Source organism: Lampetra fluviatilis, chromosome 42 (genome assembly GCF_964198595.1).
Source record: "Lampetra fluviatilis chromosome 42, kcLamFluv1.1, whole genome shotgun sequence".
In the NCBI taxonomy this organism is placed as follows: Eukaryota; Metazoa; Chordata; class Hyperoartia; order Petromyzontiformes; family Petromyzontidae; genus Lampetra; species Lampetra fluviatilis.
In genome coordinates, this window is record NC_136316.1 from 1,056,507 (window position 1) to 1,073,181 (window position 16,675).

General features: G+C 49.0%; 1 protein-coding gene across 1 annotated transcript; it reads left to right on the top strand.

Moving 5' to 3' along the window:
* The first annotated feature begins 1,693 nt into the window (after nt 1–1,693).
* Nucleotides 1,694–13,578, top strand: LOC144946781 (V-type proton ATPase subunit d 1). The gene is made up of 8 exons (XM_078875959.1): nt 1,694–1,930; nt 6,205–6,376; nt 7,133–7,311; nt 9,458–9,537; nt 10,509–10,586; nt 10,762–10,938; nt 11,211–11,288; nt 11,838–13,578. Exons 1-8 carry the CDS (start codon nt 1,801–1,803, stop codon nt 11,997–11,999), a joined length of 1,056 nt encoding a protein of 351 aa, XP_078732085.1. The 5' UTR covers nt 1,694–1,800; the 3' UTR covers nt 12,000–13,578.
* The last annotated feature ends 3,097 nt before the right edge of the window (nt 13,579–16,675 follow it).

The following is a 16,675-nucleotide window of genomic DNA, read 5'->3' on the forward strand; positions in this document are numbered from 1 at the left end:
TGGCAGCACCTAAGTACGGCAACTGACATTGATTTTACTTCACTGCTCTCTGCTGATGCTGCACACAACAGCGCCCACCTCCTGTTTGTTTGACACGGTGGTCGCATATCCAAGCACTACCTACCTCGGGCTCCATCCTGCTTAGCCCCTGAGATTCTGATGAGATCGGGTGCATGCCCGTTGATTTGTACAAACACGGGCGACATAGGCGAGGGATCTTTTCAGCACCGTGGAGAGCGAAAAAACACTCATGGATCACAATGGGTAAATTACAACTCAGAGACTTTGGAGCATGCAGATAATGCGGGGGTTTTAACGAGGAATTGCAGATTTTGACAGTCTTGGGCTTTGATGCTGGACACTGAGAGTCTTAACATTTGCGATAAATGCAGTCAACAGCAACGGTTTCGAGATGGGTACTGTATCACGGGTGTCAGCAGGAAGTCGTAATATGGAGGTAGTAAAATGTTTGTATATGAATCAGAGCGCTGGGCATAACATGTACAACTCTTTAAACCAATCCACTGCTGGATGAGGGCCTCCACACGCCGTGCAGGTCATGTGCAGTATTTGACCAAACTTCATGCTGGTCAGTAAAATAAGGAGTATAGACTTAGGGCCAATGAAATAATACAATACATTGGACTGTGCTGCACTGGCATCTTCTGCCAACAACCCTGCATCCAATAATACCTCTTATAACGCCTGTTATAACGCCTGTTATAACACCCGTTATACACGGTTATAGGATTGACACGCGACTCTTAACAGCACGTGGCGCCGGGAGACCACGCCTCTGTGTTGTGAGGCGCGATCAGCTGGCGCTAGTCACGTGCTCGCAGGGACGACCAATCACAGCGACGCACCAAAGATTTAACCCCCTCCCCCAGCCCACAAGCAAAACGCCTCCTCCCCTCCATCCCATGAACCTGGACCAATGGGTACGCGGTGTCAGCATCACGTGACAGTGGCGAGCGCGTGACGTTCGACGTCGCATTCGCACGTGACCGTCCAAGGAGCCCCCCCCCCGTGAGGCGGAGCCAATCAGGAGCTGGCGATGGTGCATGCCCCCCGCATTTGGCTCCAGATGCAACCAAACTCGGGGGGCATTTTGGTTGCGCCTGCCAATCGTGTCAGTCGGTCAACTCCACGGCACCTGTGGGGTCTGCTCCGTGACCTCCTTTGCCAGCAGCGAAGACTTTCAACAACTTCACGCGGCCTCAAAGTGCCAATAACCAATACCCGCCATTCGGCAATTAGTGACTGTGACGTCACCGCGGCGCCTGTGCCAGGCCAGGTGCACTCTGAATGCGAAGTGCACCTGGCGCGCCAACGCCAGCCCCTGATTGGTTCCGACTCACGGGTGCCGCCTGTGCCAGGTCAGGTGCACCTAGCATGGCACAAGCGCCGCGGTGACGTCACCGCGACCTGGCGTTTAAACTTGGGCTGCTGTTGTTGTTGGCGCCCCGCATCACGCGGTCTAGTGAAGGGAACAATTTCCTCTGAGCGCTCTGACCAATAGCAGCTCGCGACATCACAATCCCGTGACCGTCCAGGGGTTCCGTCAGGTCGGATTAGCTCCACCCCCCTCTCGGCACGTCAACCAATGAAAACGCGAGTTTTACGCAGCGCCCTGATTTGCATACATCGCGCCTCCTCCTCCTACGCGACAAAGGCCCCACCCCCCCACCACAGTGAGTCACGTGACCCCGGGACCAGTCGCTCGTCACGTGACCCGGGCCTTCGTCTTCCCCACCCCAGAGAAAATCGGCGGCGGCGGTGACAGCGACGATAAAAAAGATGTCGCGGTTCTCTGAGCTCTCGTTCAACGTGGACCATGGCTACCTGGAGGGGCTTGTGCGTGGCTTCAAGTCGGGTATCCTGCGCCAGGCCGACTACCTGAACCTCATCCAGTGCGAGACCCTTGAGGGTGAGCCGGCGGATTGGTGCCGGGGTGCGGGATAAGAGGCACGGTGATCGGTAGGGCGGCCAGGCGAGCCTTGGGGGCCCGAGAGCGGCCTGGTCTCACGTTCATCAATTTCTTAACGCTTTTCTTGATTCTCAATTAACCCGTTCTGTCTCTCTCTCTCCTCCGACCTGACTCGCTCTCCTGCGGATGCGTTAATCTCATGGTTATAGCCCTCAGCCTGTGGTGAAAATCCCGCTTTTCTGCGGCGGAGATGCGGTGGCTTTCATCCAGCAGTGGATAAATGATGATGATGATCGCGTGGGGGAGCGAGGCTGTAGAATGGCCGCTGTAGAAATCTCACAAAAGCGGTAGTACTCATGTTATAGAGCGCGGAGGGAGGGATGATGCCTTGCTAAACTTGTAACGTTATTTATTATCAGTCATTTGTATTTTTGCCTTGGCATCGTGTGTACCGTATACCATGGTCTTCCGCCTTCACCAGTCCCCAATAACCACTGCGTGCGGGGGACCCCCTCGTCAATCAGTGGTTTGATTAAAAATTAGTTTGTAAATGTACAATTAGCACTCCAGATCTCCCTTGTCCAAGAGACGTTTCTCAGGGGGATCTCGCCTGGCTTAACTGGTTGATGATGTGTCGCAAACTCTGCTCACAGAGTCAAGATTTGTGAGTACAGCGATGTTATTACTGAATCAATTTGTGTAGCTATGTTCGTACCCCCCTTCTCGTCATATCTGTAGTCTTTTTCAGGTATTCCTGTTACCTCCCATTAATGGAATATTTTAAACATCCCAATTTTGGCACCTACTGAAAAATATCATTACTATTCCGTGAGGCTTTCGTGGGTAAATTAGTGTAATAAGTCGTATCCAGCCACGCTACACCGTGCCGGGGTCATTTCACCACAAGTTCACCAAGGTTCTCAGTACGGGTTGGTGAAGGGGGGGGCGTAAAGTGTGGGTGCGCTCACATCCAATACATCTGGTCGCCGTGGAAGAGTAGACCAAATACCCTCCCAGAGCTCCCTGTATTTGAGGGTTCTTTCACCAACGAGCAGGGGCATGAGCAAGAAAGCAATTTATGGATTGCACCTTCACCTTGAAACTGAGAAACGGAGGCAAATGTTTCTTCGGTTGCCATGTGGGTTGTACATTCGCGCGTGCCAATCTACATTCATTTGTAAAAATCCACTGAAACATTTGTCGTATTTTGGCTTTCGAAACCGGGAATCGATTCTGAAATTGGTTACCGGTTTAACGGGTTATTGGTTAACAACCCTACTATGAACCAGAGTTCGGTTCTCGGCAATTGCTGATGCCAGCGGCGAGTAGTATCTGAACCGCTACTGACACTGTTCACTATCCCGCACTGAGCAGCACGATGGAGTGTGGTCAAACAACCTCCATGACCCCAACAGCGTGGAGAGACCTTAATCGAACAGTCGATTGGCAAAGGGCTGCACATCTACGATGTGGTTTTTTGGGGTTGTGCCTTTTAAACTTGCATGTATTGGCTCAGTGGTGTAGTCTAGAGTAAACGCTTATACATTGATTTTACCGACTTCTCAGTTCAAGAAGATGGCTTTTTTCCATATGTTTGTTTATACAGTTTGTCTTTTTGTTGTTACCACTACACTACTGGTATTGTGTGGCCTGCAGAGGCGTTACATATGGGCAATGTTAGAGCCGATTCACCTTCACAAGCTAGACGTGTCACTGCTCATCCTTAAGTGCCTACAGAAGAGTCCATCCCACATCCCTGGATTAGGTGTACAACGTTATTGGCCTCTATGAAGCTAATACTCCGCTTATTATAACAGACATTCCCGTTTGTAAATGATACATGTTCATCTGATAAAGAATGGCGTTTGTACAACGATGCCACTTAACATTAAGTGTTTGTGTTAAGAACAGCGACTGGAGTCGTCACGATCTGCCTACTGTTAGATGAAGTAGGTCAACAGTCCATTGTAACTAGAGTAGTAGTAGCTGGAGTTCGTAACAACTTGAGTCTTCATTGGCAGGATTAATTTGCGATTGAAAGTGCGTTGTTGCTGGAGTCAAAGGTAGTTCGGGTCTATTTGATTTCTCCAGGATAATTAATGATTCTGATTCTGACCAGTAGATTCAGTGAGTAGTACCTGAGGTCAGTGTCTCGAGTCAGTAGGAGTTGGACTCAGTTGCTGGCATGTAAATGTATAACAATTGGCAATTCAATACCGGCTGAGGGCCTCCCCACATCGTGCATGTCGTGGTGGTTGTATGACCATTCTTGTTTACGCTAGTCATTACGGATTGGTGGATTGGTGAAGTGGTGAGTATAATTCTAGAGTGTAGTAATACCTTTTATTTTGAGTAGTACTAGCAGCCTCAATATATAACATCACATTCCCCCGGTGAGATTGTGCGCTTTCCAGGGGGTGGTTGTATTGAACTCGCATTTAACAGGGATATGGCGGAACACGTGTGCCCATCAAAGCCAAGCCTTTTTGCCAGCTGAGAGGCCAGATCTCCTCTCCCAGCACCCAGCACTCCTTGCTGCTCATTCCTGCTGCTCCCCCTAGGGCTCAATCTCGCCCAGGCCAGTTCACTCAGCTTGGGGCCAGCGTGAGCCTCAAGGGCAGGAGGGCGAGTGCCGCAATGTTTACTGTTTACCCTGGCCTCAGACGAAGCCGGGGCTGGCCGCTTTGTGATGGTTTGAGCCTCATCTCGTGACTGGCGGTGGAGCTGCATCACCCTGTGCCCTTGTGTGTGGAATGTCGCCAGGCTAATTGTCAGCCTGCGTCCAATTAAAGCATTAATCAGGGCCAGGGGTTATCAATCAGGTGTCCCGTCTTGTTACCGGCGCTATCCCGCGTTGCATGCAGAATACGTTTATTTGCAGGCAAGATATATGGTGACGATTATCGGTGTTGTGCCTGTAATTCACGCAATGTAGGACATTGTGGATCAAGATACATTTACTGTTGTGGGACAAAATTAAAACTGCCGCACCATTGCCCTTCACTGCCCGCCCTCCTGCTGTCAGGGCTTAGTTTCTCGTGAAATTGATCTAGATTTTATTGTAATGGAATAGGTTCTATTAAAATGCCTGAACTGAGGATTTTGCCTTGGATATAGAGTGAGTCTTTGAGATGATTCCTAAAAAATTGGAGTGAAAACATAACCTGATAAAATGTCTTACAGTGGGGATACTTTTATTTCGTGGATTCGTGTATATCCCTCGGTCTGATTGAAAGTCAGTCCTTTATTTGAGTTTTATTTTCAAGTTTGTCCATGCGAACACAGTTATGGGTCCCTGAAGCCCAGAGCCAGACTTGTGTCGGATAAAGCTGGATTTGCCAAACCCTAACTAGAGCTGAGAACAACCCGAGTGTTCTCATTGCTGGCTTAACCATAGTCGTCCAATCTCATTCTTCTGCAGCACAGGGGGCAGCGTGTTTATACTGCACGTCTTGGAGGCGTGCATTGAGCGGTGTGCACGAAGGGGTTGCAGATTGGGCGTTTGACCACTGTTCTGTCCGTGTGGCCTCTGTAGGCATGGTAACGATGCATCCGTTCATTAGTTCAAATCAATTCTTACACAAGCACTACATAGAATAATACGTGTGAAATTTAGACTAATGGAGTGAGAGTTATTGTACCAACGAGACAGAAAATGTTTATTTGAAGCTATAAATGTAAAGGGCGTGGTGGAAAAACACTTAAACTCATAGAAACCTGATTGTCTGTAAAGTAGGCTGCTTTAGAGTAGCCAGAGTAAGTGGATGACAAAAGTGAATTATTTAATCTATTTTGTCATATGTGGAGAAATTTTACAATAATAACTATCCACAGCGAATTGTAAACTATTCTGATGAAGGGATCACCCTCACCCTTATATTCTTTGTGGAACTACCGATCAGACTTTTGGATAGATTGAAATGTCAGTCATAGGCTGAGGACAGATCTGGGCTCATTTGCAGTTGTGTAATTCGTAATGAATTACAATCGCATTTTAATTGTAAAGCGAGCCAACAACGCTTTTGTAATTCTAATTTGGCAAAGTAGAGGGGGGACTTCAAAACATCAGGGGGGGGGAGCAACAGCATAGAATAAATTATTACCCATCGATTAGAGATTGATTTAGCACATTAACAGGAGGCCTTGGTTACTTCGCCAACTGCTCAAATCTTTGCTGGTAGTAAGGGGTTGGTTAAGCGCAGTGCCGAGCATGGGCGGTGGGAGGATAAGTGTCTCTCTGTTCGTCATCACCCTGTGCCGTGTGTGTGACGCAGATCTCAAACTGCACCTGCAGAGCACGGACTACGGTCACTTCCTGGCCAATGAGGCGTCGCCGCTGGCGGTCTCTGTCATTGACGACAAGCTCAAGGAGAAGATGGTCATTGAGTTCCGCCACATGCGCAACCATGCCTTCGAGCCGCTCGCCACCTTCCTGGACTACATCACGTGTGTGGCTCCGTGCTGCACCACAGCACCACTTTCTCACTCTCTTTTTAGCCCTGTCTCAGTAAAGTTACGTTTACAATTAAAAAAGTGCCCGATGCCATCACAGTACCACCGACTGCCATCGTCTGCTGTTCCAGCGGTGCCATCTGCTTCTGCGATTTGTCGTTGAGCTGTAACTTTTGTAGTTCTTGGTAATTCACATTCATCGCTGCTGTGCTTGTGGTCTGGAAGTCCAGGCTCGTTTGCTCTGCCAATGACTGACTGTCTCACTCTACAACATAAATATGCCCATTACTTCTATTGAATGCTGTGAGATGTGGTCTCATTTAGAGACCGCTATATAAATCCACATTGTATTGTGATGTTGTTTGTGTTACAATGGAGGTTATTCAAAGACCTTTGTCCCAGATGAGGGACGGTATTTAGATGCTCACTGCCCTCAAACACAAATGGCTCTTGTCTTGTAGATAGACATTTAATGATGAATTTTTTAAAATTTATTCTGACACTCGCAATTAAAGAATCGGGATAAAGCTGCATATGTTGTATTTAATTGGTTCATCATGACTTCAGCAAACACTGGTGAAAATTCATTCGCCACTGCTTCTCCCCCCATACTACTTATGTGGATCAAAAATTATTCTTACAAAATTCATTTATAGTATTGTGAGCATAATAAGCCTGCTGCGTAGAGCACGTCCGCTGTGCGAGACCTGGTTGGCTAAGATAGTGTTCGTGCCACTGCCCGTGGGACAGGTACAGCTACATGATCGACAACGTGATCCTGCTGATCACCGGCACGCTGCACCAACGGCCCATCGCCGAGCTTGTGTCGAAATGTCACCCGCTGGGCAGCTTCGAGCAAATGGAGGCGGTGAACATCGCGCAGACGCCCGCTGAGCTCTACAATGCCATCCTGGTGGACACGCCGCTCGGTGAGATGACGCGGGTGATACCCCTCCGCCAACACCACCAGCCCGCACTGTTGTGTGCAGCACTGAGAGCAATTGGACTTGCACACAAAAGGACCGGTGCCTAATTTCAAACTGATTATGATTTGTTTTCCAGGTCCCTGGTGGACCAGGAAGTGGCACGTGACTAGTAGCCCCGACCTATAGTAATATACTGGATGTGGTGTGCTGGGCGTGAAAAGATTTTACTTGTCGCCGACATGGGTAGCTTCAGCTCAATTTAAGCTCTGACGAAAGGGGATTTCTAGAGAGGAAAATGTTTATTGTGACTATAGAATCGGTCCTCCCATCATGCCTTACATGTTACGTGACATCGCCATACTGTTGGGCATAATGCACACAATCTTACTTTAGACCACCAAGTCAAAAGAGTCAATTCTGGCCACAAATTTAGACAGCTGCAGGACGATCACACCACTGTATACCGGTTCCACCTTCATTTGGATCCATCTTTGTTGTACATCCATCCTTCTCTACTGCTACATTGAGCTTCGGGTGTTTATGTGGACAAGCCCTTCCTGATCACACTGCAGACAGCTTTTTGTTTGAGGCACCGCTCCTTGTGGTGCCAGGTGGCACGTACAGAGCACAGGGCTGATACCACTGAGAACCTGGGTTTAATGAGGATTGTATCTGCCCTTGATTAATTCAGCTTCCCAAGGGTAGAGAGTTAATGGTCTTAACCTGATGACCCAATGACTGCACACAATACCAGCACATTGAATGTTGTTTTTTTGCTAATTTGGCTAAAATCCATCTCTGAGTTTTAAAGACATATCAAGCTCAACCCCCATTCAACAGACACTTCTGCAATAGCAGGTTAAGTGGGAAAATATGCTCCCTTAAAAATTCAACCTCATTAATCTAGGAGTTATGTGATATCAACTACTGCAGGCCTGTTCCCTAACATGGGGTGATGCCCTGCGCTCAGTCCCAAATGAATATTTCACCCCCTGGCCCACAGCACAATTGGATTGGAAAAAAGACAAAAACTCAAGCAGTGCTTCATCCAATCAATAGCGATTCCCGGCTGCTTAACTACACGCCAATCCATCCCCTTCTTTCCCATTCACAGCTGTGCCGCACCCTCAAACGAACCTATTTCAACTCCGTGAGCTCCCAAACCATTTCTGATTGACGGCAATAGTATTTTTCAGGGTACGAGCGTTTTTTTGCCGTGTCACTTTTGACCTGCTTGGCACCAGTTTAACCTCGGCGCCACACCAAGCATAATTTTTTCGTGAAGACGTGGTCAAAGTCCACTTGGCTGAGACACCAGGTGGCTTTACACTCCAAATGCAATTATAGTTAATATGGTTAATATGTACGGTTGATATGTGTAGATTTTAAAACTCCATTCTGGCTCGAACGCCGTCGGAAAGTGGCTTAGGCACGGCGTTCTCTGACGAGGTTCACGGCGACTGGTGACGGCAGCTCACGGACTCGCACCCAACTCAGGCCATTGACACTTGGGTGCCAACCTCTACCCAACTCTTTTACGGCGCCTCTTGATCTCATAATTGCGCCGGTTGTTTTTTTTTCTCTCTCTCTTCTACTTTGGTGCGTTTCATTCACCACCATTAAGTACCTCATCAGTAAGTTGTGCAATGTCGCTCAAGGATCTGTACTCGCTCGTTTTTTGCAATACAGATCTTTCTGTCCTTGGCTTTTGTTGGTGTTGTGCTCGCGCAACGGCAATCTCTCTTGTAGCAGGCTGAACGGGATCATCCGTGGAACAAATAACATTTCAAAGCCGGCGGCTTAGTTATCGGGTGTGCAGGAGGTACAACTGTACCGGAGGGGGAGCCCAGGTGCTGGGCTACGAAAATGGAAGAAATTGGATTGGAGCAACCCTATTCAGTTCCTTGAACCATGGCCCATGCCAACAATGGTACACCAGCAGTGCCAGCCTCTGGATTTATAGAGTGCACTGTACCCAATAAAAAAAGATGAGAGTTTCACCACTTCCAGGGGCAGTAGTCAACTTACTTTTCACCAGGGGATGGAAACAAACCCTTAGAGACAACGCGGGACAAGTGGTCCTTTTGAAAATGCCACTGCTCTCCCATGTAGCCATGCCCGTGAGCCTTCGCCCTCGGTGTGTCCACAGCCCCCTTCTTCCAGGACTGCATCTCGGAGCAGGATCTGGATGAGATGAACATTGAGATCATCCGGAACACGCTGTACAAGGTAGGGGCCACTCCTGAGCACGCTCTGTCACCTCCGTGCACCTCCGATCAGCACGGTTGGCAGGCTACGTACGATGCAAAAGAAGTTCAACACACAAACATACATACTGTGGTCGTACTCTTAGTTCTTTCGGTAAAGTCACGTAGGTAAAAAATGAAATTAAAATTAATAAAAAAAAACAATACAAAATAAAAATATCACGACGTTTCGGAGGCAACACAAGTCTCCGTCATCAGGTGGTACCGTCACAGCCAGATTTGCTGCATCAAGTGAGGCAAGGATTCAAGATGTAAGCCCTTAAATGCAAGTGTGCTACTGTGGTCGTCCCACCGTGTCCATGATGCTGTTGCTTGTTTTTTTGCGAATAACCATAAGTCACTGACAACTGCTCACTTGTTGCAAACCTCGAACAATTCATTGGTCAATGCCTGATGGTTGCGAGTGCACCCGATAACATCAACAGTTCCAAAGCTAAGCGGGTTTGAGCCTGCATGGTGCTTTCATGGGGAACCGCCACTCATACCAGGTGGTTATAGGCTGTGGGACGACGTTGTGGGCAGCAGGAGGCAGTGCAGCAAAATCCGTTGTTGCGCTCTACTTCTATGCTACTTCTGTGTCCCTGGTCTTCGTTCCCAGCATTCACCAACCCGCACTGACCGTGTGGTCATGTACAGTCAACGACTCCCACGACCCATACATCTGTGGGGGGGGGGGGGGCTTCATCCACCAGTGGATGGACAAAAAAGTGCGATGCATTTATTTACCATGTTTGTGTTCTATGTGGTTTGTGCCTATTGTGTATTTATGTATACTCGCTGTATCTACCATCTGTATATGTATGTACTTTGTGTTCCATGTGTGTCAACTGTGTGTACTCTGTATGCGGATCGTGTGTGCACTCTTGTGTTCTGTGTGTGTGGTGTTTGTTAACGGCTCGCCATGACCCAGTGTCTTGCTCTATGCTCCCCTAGGCCTACCTGGAATCTTTCTACAAATTCTGCAAGAAGCTGGGGGGCACCACAGAGGATGTGATGTGCCCTATCTTGGAGGTGAGTGGTCACCGCTCCCCAACTCAAGGCCCTGTCTCCCACGAGGGTTCCGTGCTTGTAAAACATCTGAATAGACAACGTGTGTGTGTATATATACGATGGTGCAAGGGTGGTTAGCTGTGGTTTTCTGGGAGGTGTGGCTGGCGAATGATGATCCCTCGATCGTTTGTGTCAGTTTGAGGCCGACCGCCGCGCCTTCGTCATCACGATCAACTCGTTTGGCACGGAGCTGTCCAAGGAGGACCGGGCGCGGCTGTTCCCACGCTGCGGACGCCTCTTTCCCGAGGGCCTCACCCTGCTGTCCCGCGCCGAGGACCTGGAGCAGGTCAAGGCTGTGGCGGACTACTACCCGGTGAGACCAACCAACCGTAGAGGCGTAGCTCTTGACTGCTAAATCCGACCCTCCGCATGACCTTTGCTGCGTCCCAGTGAGTGACTAACCCACGCTGACCGTGACATTGACTCATCTCGATGCTGGCCTCGACGCTGGCCTCAGCCTAAAAGGCCTTCGGCCTCCAGCTTGGCCTAGTCAATCCAAGACTGATGCCAGCTGTGCCCCCGGCACAAGTGGGCGCGCCCAGTGACTGTCCCACTGACGGTGCCTGTGTGCGGTCACCCCGACAGGAGTACAAGCAGCTGTTTGAGGGTGCAGGGAGCGGCCCCGGGGACAAGACGCTGGAGGACCGTTTCTTCGAGCATGAGGTCAGTGCCGTCGCCCCTGCCGCCTGCTCCTGGCGAGCTTTCTCGTTGCTAACTCGCAGCCTGCAGAAGCACGTGTGACATCAGTGGGACCTATTGTTTTAAAATCGTGCTCCGCTCATTCTTGTTTTGGAATGGAATTTCCAAAGCCATTGTTGGGCATTATATGACTAGGACATCAAATGACAGATGGCAATATTAACAAGAGACTGGGAGCCAACGGAAGGAAGGAGAAAAAAAGGAGATAGAATGAAAGAACTGGTCCTGGGCCTGTACTAGGTTGTAAATACCAGTGCTAGGGAGACAAAGGCGGCCGGGCTGGTTCTGGCTACACTACCCCATCGTGGGTTCTGCCTGCCTTCATATGTGCTCGCTAATAACACTCCCCATCATTCTGTTAAAGGCTACGTGGGGGATCTTTGTGTTGTATACAGGTGCTTTCTGACAGCGCTTTACCCACCCCAGTCTAATACAATACCGAGCGGCAAGCTGTCGTGTAACCCGCACACTCGCGTGCTGGCGCTCCCCTGTGTGCTGCCTCCGACCCTGCAGGTGAAACTCAACTCTCTGGCGTTCATCAATCAGTTCCACTTTGGCGTCTTCTACGCCTACGTGAAGCTCAAGGAGCAGGAGTGCCGCAACGTCGTGTGGATCTCCGAATGCATCGCCCAGCGCCACCGCGCCAAGATCGACAACTACATCGCCATCTTCTGAGCGGGCGGCATCACCCTCTCCCTCCCCTCGCTCCTCCCTCGCACCTCCCTCGCACCGTTGCCCTTCCCTCTCCCCATCATCGCTCGCAGAACTCCCTCGACCCCACCAACGCCTGCACCCCTTTAACCTCCTGCGCGTCGCCAGCACTGTCCTCCTTTATGGTGCAGTCTGGAACGACGCTTGATGTGTATGCCAACAGATAAGGAGATGTCCCCTGAGCCCTAATAACAATGTGCACCATTGTGGTTGTCCGTGTTGGTGCAGAATGTGTAGAGTTAAGTTAGATTATTGCCCCCGCCCCATTGTAAACCTCATGCCCATGTCTGCTCACTCCGCCGTTCTGATTCACGGCCTGATTGGTGAAAAAAAACCACGAAAGCCGTCCGTAAATTTCACAGAGTTTCGTCACTTTGGAATCGAAAGAGATCGAGAAACGGAATTACTAAGATGCTTCTAAATCTGTTGTATTGATGTTTTGTTTTCTGACGGCGAGCGACGGCGGTGGTTAACGGCGCTTGATGCTACCAGCAGCACGGGCCGTCCGTGCTTGTATGCTGCAGGGTAGTGCTTTACTTTTGGGGTCTCTGGCATTTGCTCATTTCCCCGTACCCGCTTCGCTGACCTTGTAGAACGTTTCACACGCCGAGTATCGCCCCCCCCCCCCGGAGCTTTTAAAAGAACATTCCAGGCTCGCGATGGCTGGCCCCGGCTGGGTAAGCCCTGAGATGCACACCTCAGTGTGGTGTTCGCTATTTTATCGGTCGCAGTGTGAATGTCCGGGAAACTGGCGGCGAATGGTTAAGAAGATCCTCTGGGCCAACGCCGATAGTTGGTGTGAGGCCCCACACGGAGAGGTGGACCCCCCCCCGCATGATTGTTGTGGGCGAGACATCGTTCTCTCCCCCGCCACGCATAGAGAGAGAGGGGGTACCGCAAGGGGCTTTGTTTCTGGGTAATCTGAATTCTACTGGGCTCCGGGGCCATGATATATTTTTTTAACAAGGGCCTTTTTTATTTTTCCCCCAAATTTTATTCCAGTTGTGATTTTTCGTTGGTCAACCGTGGGATGAATTATCTTTTCGAATCTCGCAGAGCAGTGCAATCCGTTGTGATAGATAATGGTCCATGAAAAAAAACATGACAACCTACTTCAGAGAAGCCTTCTTGTGACCTATTCCCCCCCCCCCCCACATTAGGAGGTAACGCTTTCCTCCTATTGATAGTCAAACCGATGTTTTTAATTCTCAGAGCTGGAATAAGTGAAATTAGGTACAAAACCAAATTAAATCTGACGAGTATTTTGTGTGTGCAGTCATTGGTGCCGGGGTTGAGACCATCAACTCGCGTGCTTGTGAGCCCAGTGTAATCATCGAAGGCCGCCTGTATTGGAACCCAGGAGCTCAGCGGCGCTAGCTAAGCCACGTGGCCGCCTTACCCTGTGATGCATTTAAATTCTTCACATGCCCGCCTCGGTTGCGTGCCGGGAGATGATTAATATATATATTTCCGTTGTCGTGTTCTGTCGATGGAGTTGTCGTGTTGTGCGTAATGGCTGTATTTACAATCATGACTCACCAATTACTCGGTCGTGTTTGTGTGACTGCTGTCGTGCCGTGCTCTGTGCTCCAAGGAGTGCGCGTGCTTGCGGAGTACAACTCAACTTGTGCGGATTAATTTCGTTTCTTTTCCAAATTTTATTCCAATCGTGCCGTTGGCTTAATGCCAGACGTGAACATTTCCATACACAACTCTCGCCGATAACCACACTCGCATTGCATCCGAGAACTGGCCCGGCAGTTCATATCACAACTCCTCCTGTGTGTTTGGAGTTTGCATGTTCTCCCTTTGGTCACGTGGGATTTTCTCCGGGTCTTCTGGTTTTCTCCCCACATTTAGTTTCATGCGTTTAGACGATTTAGCTGTTATATATGTCCACATGATAAGCCACTTCGTTGCGCTATCATTTGTGGCCAGGTCGTTTCTGAAAAAGAGCTATGTAGCTTTGAGCCATACCTGGTAAAATAAAATAAAACTTTTTTTTAGAGACGTCAATAGCCTCGTGTTCACGGTGATAACTCAAAGGTTTGTCTTTACAATCAATTTGATCCCAATCGACATTTCATGAGACAATCCATTCAAATCTCATAGACCACGACAACCCTTTGTGTGAAGATAACGGCTCATGGAAGTGGATATTTTGGAGGTCCGCACCTGATTAGCACGTGTGGCTACGTATGGTGCAAAAGAAGTTAGACATACATATCTCCAAGGTTCCTTCAAGTGACCTCTGCATCCCAGAGTAGGGGACAGCACTTCCTAATCTGCCGTGCCACAGAGAAGTGTTGGTGACAAAGCAAAATGTTCAATTCTCAACGCTGGAATTTAGTGACGTTTAAGCACAGAACCATATTTCTTCAGTTTTTGTGCAGTCATTTACCATCAACTTCTTGAGTTCCTGGTTTAAGCTCAGGTAAATCTCGATTCTTGGTGCCAGTTGAGTGGTCTCACCACTTAGCCACCCGACTAGGTGACACCTATTTTTTATGTTTTGCATAAAATGTTGCATGTCATTCAAACCGACATTCAAGGATTGTGGGAAAGGTATTGAGTTATGACTCCATACGTATTTGGCATGGGAGATGCGTCAGTAGAATTGTGGTCGTTCCCACGACCACAATTGCGGCTGGAAATACCCCCCCCCCCCCCATTCCTGCCACAATAGATTGTTTTTCGTACATTGGGTTTAAAAATCTAAAAAAATATCTGTCCCATCTGCCACAACAAAGGTGTAGGGAGATTGAATGGTATCTATATTTCTGTTTCACTGACCTGGCCAAGGCCTATGATACGCTAAACAGGCCAGGCCTTTGGTTTCGTCTTCGTGCTTTAGGGAGGGTTCCCTGACCCTCTGCTCGCAATCATTAAGGACCTTTATGATGGTGAGCAGGCCCAGGTAAAGCTACGTGACAGTCAAGAGCCATCTCCTTTTCACCTTTGGGTGCGACAGGGATGTCTTCTGGCTCTTACACTAATAACATTTTTTGATAATATAGTTTGAGAAGCGTTCCATTGTCCGTATTGAATGTATTGAAATCTGGTACAAATACAATGGGAGACTGGTCGATGCCCAGATGTGGTCAAGGGAGGGCTCCTTATTGGTCAACCATGTTTTAAATGCTGATCTATTGGTTGCTGCTCACTGAAGAGTTAGACTCCCGCTGAACCTGGAGAATGCCACGAAGCGGTGAGGCCTAATGATCATTGAGTGGTGGTGGGGCAGTTGTAGAGTGGAGGAGTTCCCATATCTGAGCAGTGTAATTATGACCAGCTCTGGTTTGGCAGCAGAGGTCTTACTCAGAATCATTCAAGCAGCATTATCTTTTCAGCGGCTGAATAACGCTACATGGAAGCTACCTGGCCTGTCGCTCAATACGATGCTTTGGGGCTTCTTGATCACAGTTATGCCCACGTGGACTCCTTCAAAGGGCATCACCAGTTTGAATCGTACAGCCTGGCCTGCTGACGATCCATCGATTTACCGAGATTGGATTGTGTGATGGGCTCACAAATCAGTCCCAACCGTAAGCTGTGCCATGTGATGCTGCGTTGGCTGGGGCATGTCACCTGCATGCCTATCCACCGCGTGCACAATCAGCTTCTGTTTGGCTTGATTAGAGGGGACTAAATGGGCTTGACATGGCCTACAGAAGAGATGTGGTGCAAGAGGATGTGAATCTCGACTTGCCAATGACCCGCGGTGTAGAGAACGCTCGTGCACGACGCTAATGGGCAGTTGGAGATGGTCACCCTCCAACAACAGCACAGCGGATGGACGAAGCTCGCAAGCAACGAGTGGAATGCCTGGCAGCGAAAACGCATTCAGTTGGCACACTGGATCGAACCAATGGTGCGTCTGTCGGCCTTCTCATTCAGTTTACCCGTAATACCCGAGTCAGTCCCTGACCTGCCAGCGAGCTTTTGACCCTCCACGTGGCCTTTGGACCTCGCCTGTCACAAGCGCCGAGGTGACTTCTCCCCCACTTAGTGGCGAATGGCGATTGGGTATGTATTGCAAGTTGATTGCACAATTGTTTTCTCCTGAAAAGTAGGAAACGTGTTTTTTCAAAGGACGTTTACACTTAATTGTATGCATGTGTGTTGAACTTCTTCCGCACCGTACGTAGCTAACCGTGCTAATCGAAGGTGCAGGGGAAGGATAACAAACTTAACACAAAACGCAGTTCTAAAGGAATAGGTTTTCATTTTAGATTTAAAAGTGCATAGCTCCAGTGGCTTTCTAATTCTTGGAAGGAAGAGCGTTCCAGATAGCCGCAGAAGCGGCCGGAGACAATCCAGCGCAATACTTGCTTCCAAATACATGCTAACCACAAAAAGCGAATTAATGTTGAAATATACATTTGGTGTGCCTATTTTTATAACTCCCAGTGACAACACCTACTCGGCTGTCGAGGATTTCGTCTTCACGTGTCGGTGTTGGATGTGGCAGGACTTTGCGCCTCGTTTATTATACTCCTCTAGATCGACCGATATCTGCCAATAGCCCCGTGCACCTTGATCTGTTCTCGATACGAGGCTGAGAAGGGAGGACTGGAGTAACGATCTCGAGAATCTGGCACTCGATCGAGACGGTGCCTCGCTGCCTCCTGCATCGCCAC